At 44.8% G+C, this 19,787-nt stretch overlaps 1 protein-coding gene across 1 annotated transcript in view; it reads right to left on the bottom strand.

The window, feature by feature from the left end:
- Rin2 (Ras and Rab interactor 2) overlaps positions 1-19,787 on the bottom strand; it is a 97,324-nt gene that overhangs the window by 47,953 nt on the left and 29,584 nt on the right. Inside the window, 1 exon segment of the mRNA XM_040746433.1 lies at positions 13,368-13,468. Coding sequence (XP_040602367.1) covers positions 13,368-13,468 — 101 coding nt within the window.

The following is a 19,787-nucleotide window of genomic DNA, read 5'->3' as shown; positions in this document are numbered from 1 at the left end:
TACGGTTATATAAACAAATAAAACAAAAAAAGATACCTAGCCCTTATTTGTGTGTGAAAAACACCTCTATTGGGTTGACTAACTAGGATTTTTTTTAAATGGCACCTTTTGTCATTTAAGATAGTATGTGTATAATTTTTTCTTTTAAGGATAAAAGGTTTGTTTGTTTGTTTTTAAATTAATCATTTCAGTCCAGGGAGATGGCTCAGCTAGTAAAAGCACTGACTACACAAGTCCTGCAACTGGTGTTGGAGTAGCTGCAACCCAGGTAAAAAGCCCAGGAGTAATCCCAGCATCCCTATGGTGAAACGGGGGGGGGGGGTCCAGAGAGACAGGACACTCTCCCAACAGAAAAGTCCCCCCAAATGCCAAAGGCCTAACCTGGAGTACTCAGCACAGCAGCAAAAGCAAGAGAGTCATTAGGCTAGACTCCAATATTGACCTCGACGCCTGTACACCATGACACACGCATTCCCAAGCTCCCTCACACACACATGCACAAAATAAACTTTAAAATACTGAATGACAAGTCCTCTATGGAATGAATTAAACCCACCCAGCCCTTGCTCTCGCCATGCTTGTGTGTGACAGCCTGTGTCCACTCAGCACAGATGCTCACACATCTGCCTTGGAATCTGGTATGTACAAGGTCCACCTTCATGGGCAAAGACATCTTTACATTGGATCAGAGTCTTTATTTTGCTTCTATTTTTAAACTTACTGGTGAACTGTGGAAATCTAGTCATTTGGAGACATTGGAAAGGTCTGAGTAAATGGTCTATTAGGCTCGCCCAACCTGCCAAAACTGAGCTCAAATCCAACTCTCCTTGCCAGTCTTCTTCAGCTACAAGGAACCCAGGGCTTCTATCTCCTCACTGCCGTCTGCACATCGTCAAGGCATTATCCCTTCACATGCTGATCTCACACGAACCATACTCAGATCCAGTCCAGTGCAGGAATGACCAGGGACCTGAGTGGGAGGTGGTATGTGGACAGTCCTTGCTCCCGAGGAAGAGGAGATTATCATGATCTGAGCTTCATTCTGAGACCTGTGTTCAGTCTTAGACTCAGGCTCGGAGGAGTTAAGACTCTGGCTGCTTAGTTCTAGCCTCAGGAGACAAAGGGTTCTTGTCTGTGTGTATCAGGAAATGGGTGGCCAAAGTCACCACAGCTACCAAACCTTTGGCCATTTAGGAGCCTTGGGCAAAGAAGTGGTTTCATCCCTTTCAGACTAACAAATCTGAGGTTTTAGCAGCTCCTTCCTCATTGCTCATGGATTCTTCTCACAAGTAGCCTTTCTAATCTTAGGGTATAAAGTCAATGATGACATCTAGTCTAGATTTGCAAGGACAAAGTTGAACACTGGTGACAAATACTCTGTTCAAGGTTGCCAAATATAGAGTGTTTATTTCAGTACTGGGAGAAGATTATTCCAACAACAGGAGTTTGGTGCTCATAGGAGAAATCAGGAAGCAGATAGCATTGGTAGACCCACCCTTCAGTTCAAGTAGGTACCCTGCAGGAGGCATGGAGGAACACAGGGGGACATATACCAAAGGGGCTTTAACATTTAACATTCATCCACTGAATTTTCCTTTACCTGAAATCTAACCACCCATCCCTGGCACATATGACTATGCCTAACTTGAGGGCCCAGGCTTCTTGCTTCTGAGAAGTTAGTGCCTGAGCTGTCTTACTAGTTAAGGACCAGATGGAGGGCAGAGTCTCATGTATATCATGATTTTGCTCTTGGAAAAGCAAATCCTGGAACCAGTAGCAAAATGCCTGGCAGTAGCCAATCAGACACCATGTTTAGTGGGAAATGAATCCAGGGCTTCTTAGCATTGGAGGGTAAGAGGTGGTAGGGCTGAGAATCAATAGTGTTTTGGGAGATGTAGGCTCCTTATGAAGAAAAATAAAGAGCCCATGCAGAAAAAAAAGCACATAATAGAAACATTTCTGGCACAAATAACAATTCCTCACACATATGCCAAGCAAACAAAACGTCCTGGAACTTTCAATTTTGAAAACACCTAGTGGTTGGTTGTTATTTGATGATTGCTTAACACCTTCAGGCATGGCAAAAGCTACTGACTCTCAAGGCTAAATTAAACCTGTCATGGTAACTTTAAGGTCTGGAGATGGAAGGAGGCCCAGATCCATTTTGCATGACATAAGGCCCTAGTTCACAAATTCTGTTTACAGCACAAAAGTCAGCAGATGAGCTGAGGAAACTTCTCCCCACTGGTCAAGACAGGAAGGGTGATGGCTGAGGACTGGGAACCATGTTCTTGTAAAAATCCCTGCATGTTTAGCTGAGGTGGAAGGGATAGTTAAGCCATCCAACTTAACTCCTTATTCCAGGTGAAAATGATTTAACAAAACAAAACCCAAACAGAATCAACACAAGCTCAGTTTTCTGAGTTGGGGCTGCCATTTTGTTGATTTTGTGGTGCTGAGGTCAAAGCCAGAGGCTTGCACACTCTAGGCAAGTGCATTACAGGTCCTAGTTCCACATTTCTAACTTCTGAAGTTTCCCAGCAGCCTGCAAGTTGATGCTTTATTTCCCCAGGGACCTCTTATCCTTTCAAACTCTAAAAGGAAAACGAAACACTACTATATTTTGGGTTATGGATTTGATTTCCCAGTGGCTGAGGGCTATTGCTTCTTGCGGGAGGAAGCCACAACTTCCTGTAAGTGATTTCTAATGATATGTAGCAGGAGGATTTTTATGAGGGGAAAAAACACATTTTTTTTCTTTCAGGGCTTTCATTTCATTTTTAAAATTTCTATCTCCTGAAGTCCAGTAGGAAAGTACTTAGAAATGGGGGCAAAATCTGATGGCTGTCACCCAGCGCGGCCATTTTCACACAAGAAAGACTGGGGGTGGGGGACAGTGGCGGTGGCACTGTGTGTGTGTGTGTGTGTGTGTGTGTGTGTGTGTGTGTGTGTGTGTGTGATTTCACCCTGGAGCTTCCTCTCCAGCTCAGATGAAAAGGCCAGATATGTAGTCAGTGCTGGCAGAGACTTCCATTTGTTCTTGTAAAAATAAGAAGTGGAAACAAAGAACCTGTTGTCCTGGTTGCCCTTGGAGCTGAGAACAGAGGGAAGAAGAAGCCAGGCGGGCTCAGTCTGCCCTGCTGCCCTCCAGCCTGCAGCTTCACAGAAAGGCATGCATTCCTTGCATTCATAGTTTCTACTACTTAAGTGCTTTCGGCTGTGTGATGCTATTGCCTAGCTGGACCAATTCACCAGCAGAATTCTAACTAGGCAGATATCTTGTGGCAGAGCCAAGCTAGCAAGAGGCAAAGTTGCCAAATACAAAAAGGCTGGGGTACAGCTTAGTGGTAGGCCACTTGCCTCTGTAGCATGCATGAGGCTGTGGGCTTGATCCCTAACGCCAAACAAATAAAAAATAAAAGTGTAAGGTGAACCTAACCCTAGAGTATTGCTAATGTTACACTAAGATGGCCAAAGTCTACTGTTGACAGAGATGCCAACCAGGAAACAGAATGGTGCCACCGGGCAAAGCAGGGATGCCAACTAGTGCCCTGGCACCGGCCTGTAGTCCCAGACACTGGGGAAGCTGAAGTAGGAGGATCACCACAACATATGGATCCAAGAATAGCCCATCAACATGGACGGACACTGAAAACAAGTGAACAACAACAAAACAAATGAAGAAAATTACAAACCCCCACTAACACCAAACAAAACAAAAAACAAAATAGAATTAACTTCTAGGCCCCAGAATGAAAAAAAAACAAATATTCATTCATGATTTATCATTTATAAACTTAGTAATGTAAACCAAAAGAGGAGGGTTATTCACTGAAGGGATAAAACAGCAGAGAGAACAGTCCATGGTTCTACCTGAGGGGGTGAGCTCATGCTTGCTTTTTGTTTGGTTGGGCTTATTCTTTAGAGACAGGGTCTTCTATAGCCCAGGCTGACCCCCAACTTACTCTATCGTCAAGGATAACCTTGAATTTGTGATCTTCCTGCCTTTGCGTCTATGCACTAGGATTGCAGGTTTCCAGAACCACACCCAGCTGTCTGTTTATGTTTTGTTTTTAGGTAGGTCTTGCTCCATCTTCCTGCCCCAGCACCCCCAATGATGAGAAGAACCTATGCATCACTATTCCCAAATTCATTGAATTATTTTTATTTTCTGATATACGCTTTCTTCACAATATACATACCAACTGTTAGTTATCATGAAAAGAAAATCTAAATGCTCTTTGAAAAAAACTTTCCTATATATCAGAAATTGAGACAGACTCAGTGGTTATTGGGGCAGTTGTAATCACAAGCTGTTCTTACTTGTTTAATTCTTTAATGAAGCGATGTCAGGTGTTACACTTTGTAAAACCGCCAATGTCCTGGAATTCCCCTACTCCCCTATATTCATCTGTATTCATTGTATTTGTTTACAATTCTCTCCTTCCTATGTTATGTAAATCTTCAAGCTCCACTGGGGGAACCTTACACAGATTGTACCCACTTGGTAAATACTATGCTTGAGTTGAACTTAATCATCATGCTGCCAACAGTCTGAGGAGAAGGTTGGACAATCCTCACAGAATTCTTTGAAGCTACATTGAAAACACTCTTAGTGGCTTGAAATGAGTGGAATGGCTGGAGAGAAATGGGTCAGACTGACATATTTATACCCACTATAGGCAGGATAGAAAATGTCTTATTGCCAAGCTTTCAATAGACTTGTTCTGTTGAACAGAGCATGTGCCCACAGGAGTTAGTGCTCCTCCTTGCTGCTCCACATGGTTCGTTTTCTGTTGCCTTTCAATCTTGACTCAATTTGAAAAGCTACTCTTTCTGGTTTCCTTGAGAAAGAAGGTAAATGCCCAAGACATGAAAGACATATGTGTTTACTTCTTCAAATAGACAAGGTTTAAGACAGAACTATAACATTTGTGAACATCACTTTTTGCAAGGAGCCTAAGACACTACAAGAGAACCTTCGTGTTCTGTAGCACATGGCTACTACGAGTCTCCTATTTCTACAGAAACCAGAGCGGAAGTAATAAAAAAGGAAGAAAACCACTTGCCTTTTACCTCCTTTTTGAAATGCTGGTAATGGAACTTAGAGCTTTGCAAATGCCAGTCAATGGTTCTACCATAGAGCTGTACCTCCCAGCTCCCAAACCAACCCTTCTTTTAAAGATGAGCTTAGCTGAAGTTTTCACTGAAGCTCTAGTACGTACCCCAAGTCTGGAGCAACAGTGGCCTATGGTTTAGACAGGTTTGCAGATGTTATGAGAGGAAACTGTTTACTGGCTAACACTGTACAACAAAGAGATGGTGTAAGAAGTCAAAATACTCAATGACTCTGTATCCGGTGACTTGACCTGGCTTTCCAAGGATGTAATGAATGCATTCTCTCAAATCTTCAGAAAAGCAACAGAGAATTCAGAGTCTCTTCACATCTTGTCTCATTGTGTTGGGAAGGAATAAACTGAGGTGGTTTTGAATCCCATATTGAGGTTACTCAAGCTGAGGACATAAGATTTTTCAATATGGGAAATTGTACTGGATGTAATACAATTAAAGGCAGAACTACAAAAATATCTGTATGATATTTACAATTATGATGCTGTTAATGGTCTGAACCAAACTATTTCATGAAATGCTGAACATGCCTTCAGACAAATGGACACTGTGCTGAAGTACACCTGTAATCCCATCGGTCAGGAGGTAGTGGCTGGAAGATCAAGAGTTCATGGTCGCCTAGCACAGCGGCCCAGGACTTCAATCCCAGCACTTGGGAGGCAGAGTCAGGCAGATCTCTGTGAGTTAGAGGCCAGCCAGTTCTACACAGCAAGTTCCAGGCCAGCCAAGGATACTTAGTGAGGTGCTCCCCCACCCCCCAAAAGAGTTCAAGGTCATGTTCAGCTACATAGTGAATTGGAGACCAATCTGGGCTACATGAGACTGTATCAAAAAAAAAAAAAAGCAAAACAACAAAATCCAACTCTGAACTGGAACCAGGTCAAATATTTATCAGTAGTAGAATGGATTAATGTTTTAGAATATATTTTTAAAGTTGGATAAAGGAAATCAGACTTTTGGAAGCATATGCTATTATGATTCCAACTGGGAAGTGGGCAAAGCTAGGGCACGTGTGCTACAAACTGGGCTCAATTCCCAGGAACAAAACAAAGGCAAACGACAAGAAAACCTCCAGTCAGAGCTACCCAGCTCAGTGCCAGTCAGGACGCATGAAGAGGATGTGACCAGGAAACCCTCTGGGTGGGTGAGAAGCTATTTTTGGACCTGGGAGCAAAGGTCTCTCTGTGAAAACTCACCTTAACTATATACTTATGTACTCACTTTTGCTGAATTGTGTTTAGCATAATTAGTGTATTATTTTAAAAGCAGTACCAGGAGGGGCAGAGTTCTTTGAGCAGGGCACAGAGCAGTAGATACAACCACAGCTGTCTCATTAGAGATGTGTAACGGATTTCCCTTTCCCTTAGATCTGTGATTCTCATTTGTGGGTCGTGAGCCCCAAAGACCATCAGAAAACACAGGTATTTATGATTCATAGCAGTAGCAAAATTATAGTTATGAAGTAGCAGTGAAAAAACTTTATGGTTGGGTGTCACCACAACATGAGGAACTGTGTTAAAGGGTTGCAGCATCAGGAAGGCTGAGAACCACTGCCCTTGATGGAAGCCACCTTTCTCTCTTGTATTCTGGACCTTCAAGGGATGAGAGCAGTGGTTTTGATGTCATTGCCCCTTCATTGCTACTGGGAAGCCCAGACTTCCAGGCCAGGTCAACGTCAAAGGGCAACTGCTACATTCTAACAGTATCTTCCAGAATCTTCCAGACCTGGACAAGGAGGCTTTAAACTCTGACCCTGGGGCACAGTGTGAAGAGAGAAGCTGTGGGACCACAGACATCACCAGGGTTCCACCCAAGCTACAGGGCACCAGCAAGGTGACAGTAGAAGCAATGTCCCTCAATGACTGTGTCTACTCAGGATCCTCAGGAGTCCTGAAAATCCAGTCTGAGCCCAGAGACTATTTAGGAAACTGTATTTTGAATCACACTTCTCTGCCTCAGGACAAAGGAACATGTAGACTTTCAGCTCAAAATGATGGGCCCAGGGAAGATGATGGTGGACCGTGGGCCCACTTCAGTCCCCGAGGATATACCCATACAGATACCTTTCACCTGGAGGGATATGGAGCAAAAGGCCATAATGTTCCCATACTGCCCAGTCTTTGGGAGGAGAGAGAGAGAGAGAAGAAACTGGAAATACTATGCACAGAGGGCTGACCATCAGGAATAACCCTGCCATCTTCTTCCTGGTTGTCCAGCTTCTCTTTGATAGAGGGTGGAAGTATATTTAATCTGCTCTTAATCTATAAGCAAAGGATGCCAACAGCCCAGATCTCAGGACTGACGGAGGAAGCACAGATGGAGGCAGCAGTGAAGGGACTCAGGTCCCCATTTGTGTCCAGGGAGGAAGTCTAAGGTTGATCACACACTTTCAATTTTATCCTTTCCTCCCTCTTTCCCTCCTTTTTCTTCCTTCCTTCCTTTCTCTCCTTTCTTTCTTTCTTTCTTTCTTTCTTTCTTTCTCTCTCTCTCTCTCTCTCTCTCTCTCTCTCTCTCTCTCTCTCTCTCTCTTTCTTTCTTTCTTTCTTTCTTTCCAGGCTCTCACTCAGTTATCGAAGTTGGCTTTGAACTCATTATACAGCCCAGGCTGGCCTGGGACATGCAATCCTCCTGCCTCAGCCTCCCCAGTGCTAGGATTACAGGTGTTCACTCCCATGCTCAGCACAGTTTTACTTTTTTGTGCACTAGTACAGTGGCATCTTATGCTTGTGACTGGGCTTTCACAGACTACTTAGAATCTTCATGGGGCTGTGCGCTGTTGGCCACCTATTCTCCCACAGTTATGGATGATATGCCATATGCCACACATCATTCCTAACCCCAAAATCTACTATAAGGAGCAAACCCCCTGCTCTCATGGAAGCTGGTCCTTCTAGTGTTTGGTGGAAGAAGATGATTAGGCAAGTGAATAGATACACAAATCTCTCAGTACTGGTTCAAGGAGCCTTTGCAATATCTAAATCTGTGGATGTGGAAATCTCTCATATAAAATGGAATCATAATAACCTACACATATTCTCCTATAGGTGAAGCATAGTGGTGTACGTACACCTATAATCTAAACATTTGGGAGGCTGAGGCAGAAGGATCATGGGTATGGAGGTCATTTAGGCTTTCTAACAATGCTAGTTCAAACAAACAAACAAAATTATCTCTGGACTATTTCTAGTACCTAACACAATGTAAATAGTTGTTATTTTGTATTGTTTAGGGAATAATGACAAGAAAAGCATATTTTGTATAGATGCAGTTTGTAAACAGTATTTTCTACCTGCAGTTGTGTGACTCCATGGATGCAGAACCCATCAATTTTGAGATCTGCTTATGTCCATCCTTTAAAGAAAAATAAGGAAGACAAGGAAGGTGGCAGAAGGAAAGGGTTCAAGGGCAACAGTGCCTTGGGAGAAGTGCATTCCAGGCAAAGGGACAGCAAGGACAAGGGCAGGTTAGGAGCCCCCTGGTGATGAAGTCAGTGGGGCTCATACTGAGTGAGCAAGAGAGGATATGGCTGTGTAAGAGGAGCCAGGGAAGGCAGCTAGGCCCCATAGTCTCGAAGGCTGTGGTGAGGAATTTGGTTTCTGATGAAAATCTGCTGAAGAGTTTTAAACACAGCAGTGATAGGAGTTAGAATTATACTAACTGCTTAGATAATGGCCCAGAAAAATGGGAAGAGTGGTGCCCAGGATACCAGACAGGGCAATGGTGCTGGCGAAAAGCAGTCCCTTTAGGAATCTGCTTTGATGGGAGGAACTGCTAGGATTCGAAGATGGGTGTGAGGGGGGTATGAGAGAGAGGCTGCACGAATGGCAGGAAGGTTCGTGGGACTGGGGTAAGAAGGGCCTAGGATAGAGTGGCTTTGCAAAGAGACCCCGTGGGTTCAATCATGGTCTCTATAGATTTGATGCACACTTCTGAACTCATAAAGAAGATCAGCCGAGGGACCTAAGTTTGGAAATCACCAACATGCAGATGGCATGAAAGCTTCAAGGCCAGATGGGATTAACTTCAGACTCTATAGATGTCCTTTGTAAATATCATACATTGCACCTGCCCAGGTCAGGCACTATGCTAAGTCCTTTACGGCCATTGATTGTATGGGAATGGTATGAAGTTGCTCTATTATTATTCCCTGATGTGGGCATTGAGTACAGACATTCCTAAATAGCTTAGATAAGGTCAAGTGGATAAAGAGGAGCAAAAAGTGAAGAGAAGACATCTAAATGTTGTGGGTATTCCAGAGTTAAGGGGGTCAGGGAACAAGAAAGCTCAGACTAGAGGCCAGAAGCAGCAGCAGGGGAGAGGAGGAGAGTCTCAGTAGGTGATGATCCTCTTGCCTCCACCTCCCAATGCCACGGATACGGCATGTGCACCATAGCCTGCTTAGAGATGACTAACATCTACAGAAGGATGTGTGTGTAGGTTATAAGCAGTGGGAGGGGTGGGATACAGCTAAGATACGTCCCAGCCTTCTTTAATCTCACTTTGAAATGAATGTGTTGGTTGAAGAGACGGCTCAGTGGGTAAAGGTCTTGTTGCGCAAACACAAGGACCTGAGTTTGAATGTCCAGAACATGGTGGCTTGTGCCTTTAGCCCCGATGCTAGGAGATGGAGATGCTGAGAGCTTAATGGCCAGCTAGTCTAGCTGAAACAATGAAGCCCAGCTTCAGCAAGAGGCTTTGCTACCAACAGAACCCAGAGGTGTTTATCTGGTGGCAGCACCGGGGACAGAGCTCCCCTCTGTTCAGATGTCAGCAGTTGCTGGTCCCATTTGCATTAGTAAAGAAACATCTATGCTAGGAATCCCTACATTTTAAATATTTTGCCCTTGTTTTTTGACATGGTTGTTTTCCCCATGACATCCTGTTGACGGTGTTTAATACATCTAAAATGTTATTCTGAAAAGGAGTCCAGGGCACAAGGAAACACTAAGACTGCAGGAACATTTCAGAATTAACTGCTGAGTAACCAAATGCTAGCACAAGCCAGGGAGTAAAGGTTCCCTGCCTAGGGAACTAGCGTGGCATTTAACTGCAGGTTCTACCAATTGAGGAAGTTCAGGCATTTTGCAATGGCTATAGCTAGGACAGGAGAGTCCCCGTTAGAGTCACACTCGTGGAGAAGGATGTCAAAGGAAGGTGTCAGGGTACATGTGGTCAGTCACTGCAAGTAGAGCAGTAATCCCCAAGTAAAGGTGGGGCTGTTAGCTAGCTCTCTCCTTCTCCCTCCCTCCCTCCCTCCCTCCCTCCCTCCCTCCCTCCCTCCCTCCCTCCCTCCCTCCCTCCCTCCCTCCCTCTTTCCTTCTCTCTGTCTTTTCCTCTCTCCCTCCTTCCAGGCTGACTGTGAACTTCTGATTCTCCAGCCTCAGCCTCTACTGTCTCAGGACTACAGTATGTGTGCTCAACCACTTCTTTCTATAGCAGTTAAGACAACTCCTGTGTTGAGTTGTAGCCTTGTGCCCATGGCTACATTTTGCCTTAATTCTGGAAACAACTCAGAGTTTTCTTTTCCTACCTTCCCTTTGTCTGACTCTACTGATCCCTCCACTGGGGAAAACGGACAAATTAAAAGCAGTCACTGCTTCTAAAAAACCTAATGTCCAAGCATCATTGGTTTGGTGTTTTAGTCACATCATCAATTTCCACACCAGTAGAACAAGAGTCACAATAGACCACTGCCTTTTAGAGTCATTATGAAGATACAATGGGGTGGCAGCTACATGCTCCCGAGGCCAACACATGATAAGCACAACCTATATACATTAATGACAATTTACTTGCTGCTTCTCTTAAATAAGCAATAATCCTCATGAAACCCTAATGGGAGATGTCCTTCTGTATATGTTTCTCTTATTGGTTGACGAATAAAACACTGTTTGACCAATAGAGGCAGGAAGATAGGCAGGGCTAGGAGATGAGGAGAATTCTGGGAAAGGTAGGCAGAGAGGGACCACAAAGAGACACCATGTAGATGAAAAGGAGTAACAGGTCCAGACCCTTCTCTGGTAAGATAAGACCACGTGGAAATACTTAGATTAATAGAAATGGGTTAATAATTAAGACAGAGCTAGCCAATAAGAAGCTCTAGCTATCTAATTAATATAGCATCCGTGCGTTTATTTGGGGCTGAAACGGACGTGGGACCTGGCTGAGAAAGAAACTCCAGCAACAAAACCCAGCCTGGCCTTTCCCTCCTGATCTTCCATGCTCTACCTTCTAATCTGAGGATTACAAATGCTTGTCACGATGTCTGGCTACCATCAAATCATGCTTTGAAAGGCAAGTAAAGTGACTCTAAAATGAGTAAATTCAGTGTTAATGAACATAGTATCCAAGGATATTAGTGTGAACAAAAACGTTATTGTGGTATACTTTTGGGCATTCTTTTTGTGTTTGTTTGAGACAGGACCTATCTATGATGCAGTTCTAGCTGTCTTAGAAATATCTATGTAGACCAGGTTGACCTCGAACTCATAGAGATCCTCCTGCCTCTGCTTCTGCTGGGACTAAAGGCATGCACCACCATAACTGGCCATGCCGGGCACTTTTGGTCATTCTTGAATTGGGAAAAGAAAAGATGAAAAGAGACATTAGTGCTGGGTGTGCAGATCAGTAATTTATCACATAGTTAGCATGCACTACAAATAAAGACAGGTGAGGTTAGTGATTAAATGAACTTTAACTCTCTCACCCTATTATCTGCTGAGGTCAGAGGGCAAGATCTTGATGGCTTGCAACCCACCACTTCAGCCTGTGTGACTTACACTCAGGGGAGACGTTACCTTCACTCTGTGTCTGTCACCTGCAAAGCTTGAGTCTACCTCCCAGCACTACATTTCCTGTGTGACTTACACTCAGGGGAGACGTTACCTTCACTCTGTGTCTGCCACCTGCAAAGCTTGAGTCTACCTCCCAGCACTACATTTCCTGGATGCGGAGGAAACCGATATCCATAAATCCTACTCCTTATCAGCCTGGGTTCCAGTTTTGCTTATGCATAACAGTGCAAAGGGCAAAGGGCAAAGGTCGACCCTGGGCTAAAGTTCCAAGAAAAACCTTTGAACTACTCTGGATATGAGATGAAAAAAAAAAAACTGTAACCGAAACCACTGTACACTGTGCATGTGTGTCAAGTTTATGAGTGAAAACAATTTAGCGATTCAAAGCCCTTCATACTGGGGTATAAAAACAGCCGAAAAAGCCAAGAAGCATGGAAGAACACCCAGTCTAGCTCCATTTCTTTGTAGAGAAGGCACCTAGAACGTGCCCTGCTAAGGCAAATGTAGCTCTTCCCGAGATGCAAGCCTGGCATTGCAGCACCACCTGCTCACTGACCCAGCCAGCACTGGCTCTCTGGGATGCTGTTTTCTCTCCCTCCTTCTTGGGCAGAGAACAAGTCAAGCTGGTTTGAAACTTGCCTGGGCAACCAGTGTCACCTGGTTTGCCTGCGTGTCCTGTGAGTTGTAAGCAGAACCCACACCACAAATTTTAACTTTGTTCTATTCCAGGCAGCCTCAACCAGGGAAAGGGGTGGGGGTGATGATGAATCTGTTTCCTAAGCACTAATTGCTGCATCATTTTGGGGCACTGACGTTCTGCTTTCTTTGTCAACAACAAAGGCTGTGGCAAAGAGCTAAAAGACTTGACCTTCAACCTACTACCCCACCTCTGACCCCTGCACCCCCATTTTCCAGATCAAAACCAGTCCCTCCTACCTTTTCAAAGAGCATGCGGCATGCCAAACTGGCACAAGCTATGGCATCCCCTTTCAGGCACTCATAACTTCATTCAGTTCCAAACCCCCTGAATGGCTTTTCAGGTTAGGGGATGTTCTGACCTGAGAATGCAAAACGGGTCCATCCTCTTTAGCTGCTTCCCTTTAAACCTCCTGGAGACTGACAGGACTATACTGAATTCTACTTCATGCACGGAGGATCCGCTGTGTTACTCTGTCCGTCATTGTGACATGGCACCGACAATTCTAGGTTTCCCGGTTCTGGTGCCAGAAGGAATCAAGAAGGTATAAAGGTTCAAGTGCCTTCAAAGCCATTAAAATAAACAAGCAGACAAGGAGCTTCTAGGCCAGAGAATGCCACCTGGTATTGTCACCACACTTCCAGTTCCCAAACTTTGAAGGAGAGATGGGATGTCAACCCTCTTCCTTCACCAGCTTCACTGAGTCCCCCAACTCGCACCCAGCACCTAACCCCGTCTTTGATCACCTGTGGGTTTCAGAAGGTTCCAGGCCATTTCCCAGGCTGATATCTGTCTGTACCATCTCCCGTTTCAGTTCTCCGATCTCCGAGGCAATCGTGTCGATGAGCTATTCAAAGACAAAAATAGCATGACGTCAGGAAGTAAAGAGGCGGGCCATGTTCCTAAAGCCAGGGAGCTCCTGCCCTCAACAGATGATGCCCCCCCCCCCCGTTTTAAATCTTGGCTCTGTGAATTTCCTCTAAACAGAGGAAAAAATAAAGGGGGAGGGACCAACTCCCTCTTAAAAAAGAGGAAGAACTTGGGTTTTGGTATTGGGAAAGAGCTTGGGTTTCAGTATTGTAATAAGGAAAAGATTCTGACGCCCAGTTTGGTTGCTCAATATGAATATAGAAGAATAAATAAATGCTACATGAACCAGGACTCCAAATTCATTTTTGTCAAAAGAAATATTTCAAGGGATTCTCTGCATTAAATGTTTGCAATCAAAACCTCCGAGTGGTGGTACACATCTGTAATTCCAACATTCAGAAGGTGGAGGCAGGAGGATTGTGGGGGGGTTTGAGACCAGTCTAGACTGGTTAATTATGAATTGCAGATAACCAGGGTTACAGAATGAGATCCTGTCACAGAAGTGTCCAAAAGGGTTAAGAGGTAGCTCAGCGACAAAGTGCATGCCTCGAATGCATGGGGCCCTGGATTTGATTCCCAGTACCGTACATGCTGGGCATGACGGTGTATACAGGCATGCCAGCACTCAGGAAGTAGGGGTTGAAAAATCAGGAGTGAAACTCATCCTCATATATAGAGAATTTAAAGCTGGCTAGGATACATAAGATCGTCTATGAGACAAATGATATTTAGGTCATGAAAATAAACTCATTTTAAAGATACATTAGCTAGGCCAATAGTGCATGCCTGTCAGCCTACCACATAAGAGACAGAAGCAGATGGTTCAACAGAAGTTCAAGGACAGCCTTGGCTAAATGGTGAGTTTGAGGTCAGTCTAGGTTACATGTGGCTCTTTCTCAAAAAACTCAAATAGCCGGTTGTGGTGGCGTACTCCTTTTAGTCCCAGCACTCAGGAGTATTGGCAGGAGGATCTCTGGGGGTTGGAGGTCAGCTTGGTCTACAGAATGAGTTCTAGACCAGCCAGGGCTACAGAGTGAGACCCTGTCTCAGAAAAACAAAACAAAACAAGGCATGGTGCTACACAACTATAATCCTTGCTCTCAAGAGGCTGAAAGGGGTAGAAAGAATTTGAAACTAGTCTGAGCTACATGATAAGACACTAGTTCAAGAATAAGCAAATAAGCAAATATTGTAGTACTTACAAATTAAATTTTTGTGTGGTTCTAGGGATCAAACTCAGGCCTCACACACACTATGTAAATATTCTACAAGAGCTACACCTGCAGCATTGAATGATTGACTGATGGGTCCCTGAGCTAGAGTGAGCCAGGCTCTGCCATGTAGCCCAGGCTGGCCTTCAACTCACTCTGTATAGCAATTTGGCCTTGAACTTGAGATCCTCCTGCTTCAGCTTCTCTCTCTCTCTCTCTCTCTCTCTCTCTCTCTCTCTCTCTCTCTCTCTCTCTCTCTCTCTCTCTCTCTCTCTCTCTCTCTCTCTCTCTCTGTCTCTCTCTCTCTCTTATTGAGGTTTTAGTTTTGGTATTTTGAGGAAGGATTTTGCTTCGTAGTTCAGGCTGGCCTGGAACTCACTGTGTATACCAAGGCTGGCCTAAAGATCAAGGTAGCCCTCCTGCCTCAGCCTCCTGAGCACTGGGATTATAGGCATGTGCTAGCATGCCAAGTAGTTTAGCTTTTTTTGGTTTTTCGAGACAGGGTTTCTCTGTGGCTTTGGAGGCTGTCCTGGAACTTGCGTGGTAGTCCAGGCTGGTCTCGAACTTACAGAGATCCGCCTGCCTCTGCATCCCGAGTGCTGGGATTAAAGGCGTGCGCCACCAACACCCGGCTTAGTTTAGCTTTTTAGGACTGGCAAATACAGAACCAGTGGGCCATACTTGTACTCCCGGCTATGTGGGAGGTAAAGGCAGGAGGATCATTTGAACACAGCAGACTGAGACCATACCGGACAATATGGACAGAGCTTACACCTGGATGGATAAATCAATGAATATAAAATCTAAAAATTAAAAAAGAAAAGCAAAAAGACAGGGCAAGGAGAGAGACAGGATTGATCAAGGCTGGGAATGGGTGAGTGGTGGGTGGGTAAGGCCCAGAGATATCTAGGGAAAAACCATGACCCCTTCTGGCCAAGGCTTCTGCTATCTTTTCTCTCCCTCCAAGGACGGCGTAAATCTCAAGCATCCATTCCTCTGGGTTTTCCTCCCTCTCCCTGTTCTTTTTTTGGCAATGCTGGAGACTGAGCTCAGGGTCTGTGCATGCCAGGCCAGTGGTACACTGCTGAGTTACAGCTATAGCTCCTCAACACAAGTTTTACTGGTACTTAGCAACCACTGTAAGTGTATAGAAAGTGCTTAGGGTTGCTACTTTGCTCCAGATTTTCAAAAGTGCAGTTGTTTTTCCATACACATGTGACTTAACATTCAATGTGTCTATTGATAAGCTGTTTTAAAATTTTGACGTCATTCATTCATTCATTCATTCATCCATCCAGTTTCAAATGAAGTGGAGAGTAAGGCTGGCAGACCTCCATTTTTACTGGGCTAGCATTCTGGTGGGACAAACAGACCCTAACACTGAATGCTGAGACTTTCAGGAATGAAGGTAGATTAGGGGTGCTTAGGGAGCAACTAAGGAGCCTTGCTACCTAGTGTGGGCTATCAGGACAGGTAATAGAGCCCTCAATGACATATAAAGACTAAAGGAACAGTCTGTCATGCAGAAAGTTCCAGAACCTAGGAAAAGAAGCAGGCAGATGCTAGACCATGTTTGCTAAATATCACAGTCTATGAATTTGAGTTTCCTGCAGTAAGAGCATTGGAGTTTTTAAAAAAATTATTTTATGCATATAGGTATTTTTCCTGCATATATGTCTGAATCCCCTGGAACTGGAGTTAGAGATAGTTGTAAGCTGCCATATGGGTGATGGGAATCAAATTTGGGTCTTCTGGAAGAGCAGCAAGTACTCTTAACTGCCAAGCTTTTGATTGTGGAGATTATGAAGATTATGTTTTTATAGTCTATAGAGATTATCTTGTTGGGGCTAGGGATGCAGCTCAGTAGCTGTAGCACTTGCCTAACCAACACAAGGTCCAGAGATTGATCGATAGCACTGCCAAGAAAAAACAGAACATCTTCTCTTCGGGCCGTAGATGCTTATAAATGCTGGGGGAAAACAAGGAAACTAGTTAGGATGAACTGCTTGTGCCCAGACAAGAGACTGTCTTGACCCTCTTGGGAGCAGTGAGAACAAAAAAAGAGGAAGATCCAGGGACAACTTGTCAGAAATGGATATGAATTGATGGTTGTGTATGAAATTATAGGAAAGAAGAATTAAAAATTAAGTTTCTGGGTATGGGGTGCATGCCTATAATCCTGGTACTTGAGAAGAGGCAAAAGAATCAATAGTTCAAGATCATTCTCGACTACAGTGAGTTCAGGGGCCAGCCTGGACTAATGAAATCATCTCAAACACAAACAAGGAACTGGAAACATGATTCAATAGTTAAGAGCACTTACTACTGCCCTATCTGAGGACCAGGGTTCAGATCCTAGCACCCACACTGTGTGACCCACAAAAGCTTATAACTATAGCTATAAGCCTGTAACCACACCTCTTTCTGGCCTCCACTGGGTGAGCCTGGGCATGAGCACACACACACACACACACACACACACACACACACACACACACACACACACTATACATGTGTGTGTACAGAAAAGTAAGCTGGTCACGGTAGCACACACTTTGAATCCCAGCACTCAGGAGGCAGAGGCAGGTGGATCTTTGTGAGTTCAAGGTCAGCCTGGTCAATATACCTAGACAGCCAGAGTTACTTGGTGGGACCCTGTCACAAAAAAAGATTTGTTTGGTGATATTAAAAATGAAACCCAGAGCTTCATATATACTAGAGAGAGAACGAGAAAGGGAGGACATGAAGATGGGAAGAGTGACATGTTGCAGGGAGAGGGGAGGGGATTTGGATGGGACATGCTCAAGATACATTGTAGACATGCATGTATGAATCCATTAAGGAATAAATAAAAGAAAGTGCCGACTGAATGGGGAGAGACAGTGGGATTTAAATTAACAGAGGGGCAGTATGAATGCCTCTGCTGAAGCCTCACTATGCTGACGCTATGGTCTAGACAGAAGAGCTGTACACAGCTCCTCAGGAAGTAGAGGACCCCATCCAAAGGACAACTTGTATGGCCTTAGGCTAACCTCACAGAGAAGACTGCCACCCCAGCAGCAAGACAGGTCATCACGTCTCCACTCAACTCACCAATCTTTACTACTCCATTACCACCACACTGACTGGAACATAAAAATCCCACAATGCAGGTGGACGAGATGGCCGGAGACCCACGTTCAATTCTTGGGTCCTCAATGACTTTCTCCAGAAGAAGCAACTGACCCTTCCAGCTAAGCTGTTTTCTCCAGGTATTGCTCTTAGCACGGAACTTCTGGCTGCATCTCTAGGCCTTGTCTCTGTTCCTACTCAAGCACAAGATTCTATAGTGTGGCTCTCACTTAGCAGTATCAAGCTGGCTGGTCACTGAGTACACCCTGTTTCTGCACAGTGACCTGAAGGTATGAAGGTGGATGAATGCAAATATTGCTCCTGGCTGGATTCCTGCCAGAGAAGGGTATGCCCCTCCCCTTCCATCCAGTCCCTAATTCAGTACCCACTTGACAGCATAGAGGAAATTCCTCAAACATTGGACCTGAGCGAATGTTCTGGGCCAGGCCTGCTTTTAGCATTATGTTTTCACACCTATGCTTTCTTTCTGAAGTTCCATGGATTGGGCATTGGGAATTATTTGCATTCTTCTATGATAATTTTGCACCTTTTTGTTTATTTTTAACTCTTGTATGCTTTTGTTCTAATCTCTTACATTGGGTTCTTCTTAAATCCATCCTTTAAGGACGAAGATAACCAACCCATTAACCGATTGCAGGGACCCACATTAAAGCCACCAGGAGCTCCTGAATAAAGCTGGCGCTATTAATTAAAGTTTCTATGACTTACACAACCCAAACCCATGTTCCAGTCTAGGAGTCTGAGTGTCTGCTGAAGCTCCACCATGCTGACACTATGGTCCAGAGAGGACTGGATGCTGTGCATCTGCAAAAATGGTCCTCCAGTGTGGTTTCTTACCACTCTGGTCACAAAGGAAGCCTGCAGACTCCAGGAAAGTGGCAACAGTGCCTGTTGTCTGGTGCAGTCAGAGGGTCAGTTGGGACATCAGGTTGTCATGGCATAAAGTTGGTGAGACAGTGATTTTTACCCCCAAACGGCATGATATCTGTCATTCCCAAAATAGCACAGCATCTAAGGCTTGAAGCAAACAGACAGTCCCTGCAACGTAGAACACAGCAGGACTCCATCATCAAAGCCAGGGTAATACCCGGGTTCCTTTCTTTCTTTTTCTTTCTTATCATAGTCCTGACTGTCCAGGAACTCACTCTGTAGACAAGGATGACCTTGAACACAGAGATTGGTCTGCCTCTGCCTTCCAATATAAAGGCATGTGCCACCGTGCCTGACTTAGCATCTTGATTTTCTTCCCCTTGCAGGCTATGCCATAAGGCTCAGTGCGAAGTGGTGATGCACATCTATTCAGAAGTTGGGAGAGTGTCTGGGACTGCGACACCATTCTGGAGCACTTCCCTAGCACATCTGAGACCTTGGGTTTGCCCCTCAGTATGCAGAAAAATTATAAATTAAACTGGGAAAAAGGTGTTGATGATATAGCTGGGAACTTTAACCAGGAAGCCAGAGGGGCAGGTCATGGTGACCACAGGAGGAGAGTGGAAGCAGGCCAGGGCTTGGGTCTTTGGGCCTCTCCCTTATTCTAGGACTCAGAAACCTAGTCCCCATGGGTGACTTAGCATACTTGTGACATCCCTGTCCAGAGTGGGAGAACAAGTGATGAGGGCCCAGTTTTTCCCCAGCCCTTTGAGACCTCACCTGAGCACCCAGGTGTGGTGCAGGAGTTCACACTGGTTAGCACCACTCTAATCATTCCGCAGTTTCCCTGCAGGCAGAGCCTCATCAACTTGTGCAATTCAATTGTGAGGTCTGCAGCTTGGGGGTGTAGAGCAGTGGTAACTGGATCATCCAGGGATCAGGAGGTCTAGCTTTCAAATCCCTCTCCTCTTACTCTGTGAGCAGGGTCACCTTGGGCCAGTCACAAGCTGCAGTATGTTGGCCTTATTCTTACAGTTCTAGAGGATTGACGCTATAAGAAGGGTGGCTAGAGAACTAAATACT

Source organism: Mesocricetus auratus, unplaced genomic scaffold, assembly GCF_017639785.1.
Source record: "Mesocricetus auratus isolate SY011 unplaced genomic scaffold, BCM_Maur_2.0 Super-Scaffold_100004, whole genome shotgun sequence".
NCBI lineage: Eukaryota > Metazoa > Chordata > Mammalia > Rodentia > Cricetidae > Mesocricetus > Mesocricetus auratus.
The sequence above is the reverse complement of the archived record's forward strand: the minus strand, read 5'-3'. Positions and strand labels throughout refer to the sequence as shown.